This window comes from Helianthus annuus, chromosome 17 (assembly GCF_002127325.2).
Source record: "Helianthus annuus cultivar XRQ/B chromosome 17, HanXRQr2.0-SUNRISE, whole genome shotgun sequence".
Lineage (NCBI taxonomy): Eukaryota > Viridiplantae > Streptophyta > Magnoliopsida > Asterales > Asteraceae > Helianthus > Helianthus annuus.
The window spans coordinates 2,296,591-2,306,440 of NC_035449.2; the positions used below are offsets into that span (position 1 = coordinate 2,296,591).

The 9,850-nt window shown below is 38.8% G+C and overlaps 1 protein-coding gene across 1 annotated transcript; it reads right to left on the reverse strand.

The window, feature by feature from the left end:
• Nucleotides 1–3,699: 3,699 nt before the first annotated feature.
• Nucleotides 3,700–6,759, reverse strand: LOC110923540 (methionine gamma-lyase). The gene is made up of 2 exons (XM_022167614.2): nucleotides 5,802–6,759; nucleotides 3,700–4,480 (listed from the first exon to the last, which is right to left on the reverse strand). The coding sequence occupies exons 1-2, from the start codon at nucleotides 6,574–6,576 to the stop codon at nucleotides 3,903–3,905; spliced, it is 1,353 nt and encodes a 450-aa protein (XP_022023306.1). The 5' UTR covers nucleotides 6,577–6,759; the 3' UTR covers nucleotides 3,700–3,902.
• Between the last annotated feature and the right edge of the window lie 3,091 nt (nucleotides 6,760–9,850).

The following is a 9,850-nucleotide window of genomic DNA, read 5'->3' on the forward strand; positions in this document are numbered from 1 at the left end:
TTCCGATAAGGGGGACTCCACTAGGCTTTGGCACTACTGAGGCACCAGCCGTAGTCTCCTGCTCCTCTTTCTGATCAACTGTACAGCAGGCTCCTCCGTTTCCTCTTCCTCCTCTTCTTCATCATGCGCAAGAGAAGATGGAGTGGCTTCGACATCTGGGTTGCGAGAACCCGCGCTTCCTGAGCTCTTTGAACCAGCAGCTCCTATCTTCTTCTCGCCTACGCGCGACAAACCTTCAAGTGAGTCACTGATAATCGCATAATCTTCCAAGTTACTCTGGCGAAAGCGTAGAGTACCTTTTTCAGCAGCAACAGGCGCCGTCCGGCTACTTCCACCTTTCTTGCTGGTGACATCAGCATCAATGGTGATAACTTTCTTCTTTTTGGGTTTCTTCTTCTTCTTCTCTTCGGGGTCGATACCCAAGTCGCGCAGCACACCTGCAAAGATGGTAGACCAGGAGCTTAACTCTCCATTGGAAGATCCGACAGACTCGTCGCTGGAAAGATAGACAATCTCTTTCCCAGCAGAAGTCAAAGCGCGCAGAGGTCGAAGGTTAGGTATATGCGCACCTTCGGTTGCAGTAGGTGGATCGGCGAAAGCATCAGCAACTAGATACATAAAATGACCTTTAATCTGGTCATACCAGTACTCCTCCCCTGCTTTAAGCGGGCGCACGCCTATAGACCCACCAAAGGTGGGGAAGGCAGCTTGCCATAGATGCGCCTCTACACGCGAAATCATCTAGTTAAGCACAGGCTACAAAACAAGAAATTAAAGATTCAAGTAACTAACCTCTATCCTGAAATTTCAAAACCGGAACGTCTTCGTTGTCTGCCGGCCATTGGTCACTCATCCGCGCCGCTACCAAGACATTCTCACCAAACACTCGGTTTGGGGTGGCAGTAAGCTTCACGTACCAAGCCTCCTTCTTGGGAATCGCCAAATCTTCCTTCATAATCGGCTCGGACCAGGCGCGTAAAAGTCATGGCGATCGGTAACACCTCCTCGCGAATAAAAAAGAATTTTGGTTTCCAGTCATGGAAACTCTTAGGAGGGTTCAACAGTATCTTCTTCGCAGCCCCTCGACTGGCGAACGAGTAGAATCCCATGTTTCTGATCAATTGATAAAAGACTCTGAATCTTTCCACAGTCGGCTCAATGTCATGAGATCGACAAAGAAACTCGAAGTGTCGAACCCTGACCATTCCAGGAGGAGTCAGTTGTGAAATATGGAACCCATAAAATTGAAGAATGTGGGCCATGAAATTCGTCGCCGGCAACCGGAAGTTGCCCTGATGAAAGAAGTCTTCAAACAACGTGATATACCCCAGCGGTGCATCGGCGGCCGTCTGATTCTGACCGGGGTATCTGGCATCCCATTCCGGTGGAAACCGGAAACTTCTTGTGATTTGCTCGAACAACCCTAAGTCCCACCTAAGGACGGGAACTGGGCCTTCCTCACCGGGATTCTCTTCCGGATGTTCTTCAGCCATCGATGATAAAGCAGAAAGTTTGAATATCTACTCAAGATACTTGAAGATCTGCTAGTGTTCTTCAAGATTTTGAAGATTCAAAGAGTATACGATAAGGGAAGAAGGAAAATATGGCAGCAAAAGTGGGAAAAGTGAATTGCTTCCACCCCTTATCGGATATATATACCCATCGCATTTAATGCGATGGGTAAACGTGTCGGAATCACCGCGCACGTGACAAATCAGAAAACGCCACGTAAGGCGGGTTTCTCGGAGTGACAGTTCCCACGCGCGCGTGAGCCTCACTCGCCTGACGAAAGCCGAACCGTCAGGAGCAACTTGATGACAGCCGTGTCAGCAGTCAACTCAAACGTCGCAATCAACGACATTTGCACCAACCCGTCAGAATTCAAATTTCGAGAGTTTTCCCGCCTAAAGTTACCACAAACTTCATGCAGAAGCTATTAAGGCCGCGCAACATTAGCAATTACTCAATAACCTTGTGTGCTCGCGCCCAAAGGAATTGAACCACCGTGAGCCAAATCTGGTAGTCGCGTCGTAGTAACCAACAAGTAGTTACACGCGCGCCGCCTACCATAATCAAGTAAGCATTTTTCATCACTAGCACTTCTTTTCTAAGTCCAGAGCTCCAACCACTCACCCCGCGCATGGTGCAGCACTGGACTGGGGGGACTTGAAGGGGTATGGTCCCAAAAAGCCGCGCAGACCTTTTTCCAGGTCGCGCGCAGGACCATACTCCTAAATCAGCAACATGTTCAATCTTAACCTCGCGTAGGTTACTTCACCGAGGAATGACCTCACGCGAGGTCTAAACAAGAAAGAACATTAAGATCAACACTTAGCATTCTGATAAGAGTCTTCAGCACCTATAAACCTGCGCGAGCTAGTTCCGTGCTCAGCAAGGGTCACATAAAAGCTGTAGCGCACGACCAATTCAAAAGGTACAAAAGGTACAAGTGGCAGATGAAAAGAGCCAATCCGCATTCTCCAGGCTCTGCTCAATCGTGCTCCACGATCGTCTGACGTGCAGGAGACAAAAAGTACCTAAGGACGCCTACGTGGCACCAATCAAAGGGCAGAGACACCTGCCCCACGATCTCCACTTACCTGCTGATGGCAGAGGGACAATAAGGCTGACAGCGGTGACACGTGGCTCCATTCACGGTGTGCCAGCATCGGTGAACTTCTAGAAGCCACTAACGGTCGACACCAGTGAGACAAGGAGCATATCCGCTATGTTGTCGCCTTCTGGCCCAAGGCCCATCAGCCCACATCCTCTTACACCTCTCCGGCTATAAATAGAGACCTCAGTTCATAGGTTAAACATTCCATTCCCTCTACTCTCATTCTTAATACTTGATTATCTCCTCAAAACAGTCGCTTATTCTCACGCCGGAGTCTGGTTAAGATGGAAACCCTCATATTTCACTCTTAACGAGCTAACGGTGTTCTGTTTTGCAGGATTAGTGGATCGTTAAGGAGCTCAGAAACTGATAAGAAGATTAACCCTTATGGTTGAAACATAAACCCAACTAATTAACCACCAAATTAGTTCCGTGTTTCTTCAGCGTTGGACGCAACTTCTTTGTAAACTTAAAACGACTCTCGGCTCACTCATCGATGAAGAACGTAGCAAAATAACCCCAATCCTCGATGCCAACATGATTATGACTTTTGGATCGCAATTATCATGGCTATCGAAAACTGAGTAGGAGTCATCGAAGAAGCGAGAAGAATTTGTAGCCTTTATAGGCGTTGGCTTTCGCATCGCCCGGTGTGTTTTGAAAATCGTCGCCCTTTGACACTCAAATAAATCGAGTATTCATGATAATTCATGTAATAAAAAGGATATAAGTAAGACTAAATTTAGAAGAAAGGAAAGTATGGAGTAAGTTTTCTCATAAAGAAAGTATGTAGAAGATTGGGTGGGCTAAAGCCCTTGTGAATCCATATGTATTGGGCTAAAGCATGTTGGGTCAGCCCAATTGGAGGTTACCTCTTCACTCTTCAATTTTCAATTGAGAGAATTTACAAAACTTTTTGTTTTAGGAGATTGTTAATTGACACGTCTAAGCTTAGAAGTGTGATCACAATCATGTTTACTTTTATAAGTTGTGACACTTAAAAAATTAAGTAAAAATATTAATCATACATCATAATAGATATTTCTTTAGTATTTTTAATCAGAGAATGTGACAAAATCATAGAAAATTAAGAAACGAACTTATATCATTGATGATCTAATGCCAAACAGAATGGTCACAACTAAGCAACCCTTTCATCAATACAATGCACATAGACTAAAAACATAAACATTATGGGCTTAGTTTAAGACACTGATCAAACATTAATACAGTCCAACATGAAGCATAATTAAGAACTGAGATTGTTTACATTCATATTAAAATCTCAATTCTTCGAGAACAAGCTCGAATCTTGAAGTCTCGAGAGAGCCTTCTCAAACTGACCCCATCGTTGTTCAAGGGTCCCACTGTACCCGATCGACATTCTAACCAAGCCAGGTGAAATTCCAGCCAGCGCCTTCTCGTCTTGGTTCATTTCACTGCTTGTGCTGCTACCCGAACAAGACATGAGGGTCTCATAGTAGCCAAGACTAACCGCCATGAGCCCAAATTGGGTCTGGTTCTGCAACAGATTCATCAGCTTATTAGCTCGGGCTTCGGTTTCCATGTCCAAGCAAAGCATCCCACCGTAACCATACTCCTTGTTCGAGATGGACTTCAAAAGATGGTGATCAGGGTGGTCTTCGAGGCCCGGGTAGATGACCTTGAGGCCCATTTTCTTCATTCTTTGGGCATAGACTAAAGCCCTATGGCAATGCTCTTTGACCCGGAGGCCCAAGTGAGGGATTCTCTCAGACAACTCAAAAGCAACCTTGGCATTCATTGTTGGGCCTAGTAGCATTAGGGCCCCTTGGTGAAGGTCCATCAGTGAGTTCACAAAACTAGCTGGACCACAAACAGCCCCTGTAATCACAATAACAACAAGATTAAGATAACACTATCCAATAGACCTGGCAAACGGGTCGGGTCGGGTCATGGTTCAAAACGGGTCAATTATTAAAAAGGGTTGTTTTGGTTCGGGTCAAAACGGGTCCGGGTCGAAACGGGTTCCGGGTCGAAACGGGTTTCGGGTCGGGTCGGGTCATAGAAAAGGACAGGCTCTACACACGTATGATAACAAGAATCTTGTATCATGATTCAAGAATATCTCATATACTAATTAAGATGCATATACTATTCTTCTGTCCTAGAAAAGGACAGGCTCTACACATGGATGATCATATCAATGAACACTTTTCCTTATTTTGGATTTTTGTAATCAATTGCATATCCATAAAAACAAGAAAAGTAAAATTTGGCAGAAGGCTCACATGTGATACCTTTAATTTCTGGAACAAACGTCTGTAGTTAATCACATGAATCAAATGAATCTCTACTTGTTCGTAGAGGTTTGATATTCGGGTTTCAGGTTAATGGGTTCGGGTTATTCGTGTTTTTTACAGTTTAAAGTCTAACCAAAAAAGAGGTTATCAACGCAACCTGTTGCCCGTTTGTCTTCTGTTTCGTTGTAATTTCCCTAAAGTGTTGGGGTCACATCTAGGGTTGGGGTCCCCGGACCCCAATGTTTTTTAAAAAAAATAATAGATCCGGTATATGAATCTTTTAAGGACCCAATAAATACAATTAGGGGACATCATAGAAAGAAAAGGAAAACCGCTGTAGTGGTAAACCCTTCTCTTTACCAACAAGAGGTCATGGGTTTAATCCTTGTATAGCCTGTTTTCCTATTTTTTTTTAAATCTAATAACTCAAACTTCGCTTTGACCCGACCCAAACGAGGACCAATCCGGAAATTTTAACGTTTTACTATGAAAAATTTGAACACCAACAAAAATGGATCCCGTTGGAAATAAATCCTGGGTCCGCCACTAGTCACATCCTTAGTTGAATCCTATATCTATATCTACAAAACAAAAACAAAAACGAAAACCCAAGCACTAAAAATCGGTTTAATCGGTAATTAGGTACGGGTTTGTTCGGGTCGGGCTTCGGGTAAAAAACGAAAAACACGTTAATTGATGGTAGAGGTGAGCAATTTAATCGCCATAACCATAACCGAAGTTTGGTTACGGTTACGGTTATGGTTAGTTCCATAACTAAAACTAACCGTTATGGTTAATGGTAAAAATCGAACAAAACCGACCCATATGCTATGATTTATGACACGTGTATAAAAAATGACAGATACAGCAAAAAAATAAAATAAATAAAACACAAAACATACCGGCAATTATGTCGGCACCACCGCTAATATACTTCGAGATACTATGAACCACAACGTCAGCACCAAGTCTCGCCGGAGAAACGACCATCGGGGCAAAAGTATTATCAACCACCACAGTCACACCTTTGTCATGAGCAATTCTACAAAGCTCCGGAATATTAGCGACAGTCAACGTAGGATTGGACATAGATTCAAAGTACAAAACCTTAGTCCTCCCTTCAACAATCGCCGCCTTAGTCTGCTCCAAATCCCTAATATCAACAAACGACGTCGTAATATTCGACGACCTAGGAAGAAAATGCGTAAGTAACGCATGAGTTCCACCGTAAAGCGTCTGTGACGCCACCACATGATCCCCACTACTAACAAGCTGCAACAAAACCGACGATATAGCCGACATGCCACTAGCCGTACAATACGCCGCTTCAGTTCCCTCTAACGCCGCCATCTGGCGTCCGAGGTTGAGCACTGTCGGGTTGAAATGGCGGCTGTAGATGAAGAAGTCGCGATCTGGGCCTAACTCTCCGGCGAACATGCGGCTGAGAGTCTCCGGTTCCATGACGGTGAAGGTGGCGGAGGCTTCGATGGACATGTTAACGCCGCCGTGTTCGCCGAACTCGTGACGAGCATTGGCTAAGGCTGATGCTGGGTCTTCCCATGAGGGTTTTGTTGCGGGTTTTTTTGCGACGAAATTATCGTCGTCGCGATTGGAGTCGTCGGGGTTGGTTCGTTTCTTTGAAGAGAAAAGGTTGGTGGGTTGAATTGCTTCTGCCATTGATAAGTGAAAAATTATTTGTGAAAGTTGATGAATGATTGACGATTTTGGGTCGGGTTTTATAGAGTGTCTGAGGTGAATTTGGTCCAAGAAAATGGTAAGTTGGTAACTAAGGGGTGACTAGTACAGTGAATCTGGTCACTTTTTTTATTGAAGACACGTGGGGAAGTTTTGTACCGTCATATTGACTACATACTTTTGATTTTTCTGTATTTATGTATCATTCTATGTTTTTGGCTTTCAATATAATCATACCATATTACAACTCCGTATATTACACGATTTAAATAATAAAAAATAATTTTTTTCATAACACAATTAGATAAGTGGATGTACATGATAATCATCTCATAAATTTGCAATATTTTGCTCATAGTAATCAATACGCGGATGTACATGATAATTATCTCATAAATTTGCAATATTTTGCTTATAGTAATCAATACCCAATTTGCAATCATCAATTTTTTTAAAAAACTTTGTAATTATTTTTACATCGTGTAGTTAAACACTAAAAATATATTTTTATAACTCGTAAGTTTATTTTCTTTAATTTTGTAATACAAATTAACCTATCTTGTGTCATATATAAGAGTTAATGACATAGTTAGTCCCTGTTTTTTGCACAGAATAACATAATTAGGTACTAATAGTTTAAAATCACCTTTTAGGGAATTAACTTTTCATTTTGTAACGTTTGGAGTTATTAACTTCTAGGGTAACATAGTTAGTCCCTGTGTTTTGCACAAAATAACATACTTAGGTACTAATAGAATGTGATTTTAAACCTACAAATAACGTTAATACCTCCAAACGTTACAAAATAAAAAGTTAATACCCTATAATGTAATTTTAAACTATTAGTACCTAAGTATGTTACTTTGTGCAAACCACAGGGACTAACTATGTAATTAACTCCATATATAATTTAAAAAGTTGTTAGGCTATACGTATAATTTAAAACTTGTATATATCATATTTGCTAGGCTAGTAATCATCATATTTTCCCTTATTCTGTAATACAAATATTTAAACTCATATTTGGGTTTACATTTGATTAATTTCCATAGTAACTCAAAGTTTGTTTCAAACATATTATGTTGTCTATCATAATACTTAAGAATTAATAGATTCTGCATTTTTTCGGTAATTTAATTCAAAAGTATAATTATTATTACTATTATAAATATAATACAATTTAATTGTTTTTAGTAAGTTTTAATACAAAAATATAATTATCATTGTAAATTATAAGTTAGAATTTTATTTAAAGTAGGAGCGGATATTAAGGTAACGATTTTAAAGGAAGCAGTATTGTCATTATATGATATTAACATGATTTAAAAAATAAAAATAAAAATAAAATTTTGATTAGAAACATTTTTTTTGAGATGATATGATGTTGACACGTGAAATTCTTTAAAATCGTGTATTAGAATTAAGATTTATTCTTCTAGAAGTATAAAAAACTTGTACGTAAATTTTGTTACGGTGTAAATGTATATTATTTATTTTGTATTGATAAAATGTAAGCAAATATGAAATCCTATAAAAATTTATTCTGTACTATTACACTAAAAGTAGGAAAAATAGTAGATAAAAAAGTTATTTTCAAAAGAAATACAACATTTCTTAAATAAAAAAGATAATAGTAATTAAAACAAATGAAAATTAAACAATATCATGAAATATAATTTCAATAATAATAGAAAAGGATAAAAGACAAAGATAATTAATTTTCTATAAATTTAAATTGAAGGATATGGGTTTATTAAATTCTATTAAATATTAAATAAAATATAAATAAAAATGAGAGATTCTTGCTCGAGTGACCAGAGCTACTTCATTATCTGCTGGTACTTGGTGCGGGCCGCGAGAGCGGTACCAAATCGAGGCATATCTCCAAAAGAAATACAACACTTCTCAAATAGAAAATATAATAGTAATAAAAAAAACAAACGAAATTTAATTAATTAATATGAACTATACTTTCGATAATAATAATAATAATAATAATAATAATAATAATAATAATAGGAAAAGGATAAAAGACAAAAAATAATTAATTTTCAAAAAAAAAAATTGAAGAAGATGAGTTTGATTAAATTATATTAATCTATTAATTAGATAAATAAAATATAAATAAAAAATAAGAGATTGTGGGAGAAAATGTCATGTGACATTAAATAATAAAAAATAAGAAACTATGAGAGAGAATGTCATGTGACATTAAATGAAGTCTTTTATTAATATTTAGATGTTTTCATATGGGTGATAAACCGTAATTAATTTCTTACTTGTTTCTTAGAAATTGTTTGTTTTAGCTCTTAATGAGTTTTTAGTGGTTCGTATTTTTTTACTGTTTTAACACTTAACGGTTTAGATTGTCTGTGTTCGCGAGCAGATGCTTGAATGGTTCAGACATTTGCCTCTAAATATTAAGCATTATAGTGAGTCTGAATGGTTAAAACATCTTATCTGAATTGGTCAGATATTTGCCTCTAAACAGTTAAGCATTATACTGGCTCTTAATGGTTCAGACCTCTTATTAGTTTAGCACTTAATAGTTCAGAGCTCTTACTGATTTAACACTTACCCATTCAAAAGTTGACAAACAGCTCCTTAGCTGTGAATTGATTGTAAATATTTTGTGATTTTATCCTTCATAACGTGCGTGCTCAATAACAATCTTAATAGAGTAAAGTATAGTTTCAGTCCCTAAGGTTTACACCCGTTCACAAGTTCAGTCGTTATTTCCAAAAATTCATCACTTCACTCCCTGACGTTGTCAATTTGATTCAATTAAATCGCTGCTCCAAACAGTCGTTAGTATAACGTTACCATTTATGTTAAAAGGCCTTTATGCCCCTTCGGGACTGAAAGTACAACTCGAATATTTCACCATTAGATAGCAAGTCATAAGTTTAGGATCAACCAATCATGCCCCGGTCACCTATTTCGTTGCGGGTCAGGGTGTGACATAATTGTCCAAGATTTGCCTCTAAAGCCATGAAATATATAAAAACTGAACAAGTGTTTGTTATGAGAATTAGAAGAAGAAAGAATTGAAGGGTGCAAATAGGGGCTTTTAGAGAGATCATATTTGTTACAAGGGTTTCTAAAATACAAAATTACCATAATGCCCTTCATTTTCTAGGTAAAAGGACAAAAATGCCCATGTCAACTAACAGTTGACTGACATTAGTTTGCCCCAGGGACCTGATTGAATCAAATTAACAATGTCAGTAACTGGAGTGTTGAATTTTTTAAAATA

Coding starts and splice junctions, on each gene's coding strand:
- LOC110923540 (XM_022167614.2), bottom strand. CDS start 6,576: ATGGCAGAAGCAATTCAACCCACCAACCTTTTCTCTTCAAAGAAACGA. Junction 4,481..5,801: donor TGGTGCCGACATAATTGCCG/GTATGTTTTGTG, acceptor TTGTGATTACAG/GGGCTGTTTGTGGTCCAGCT.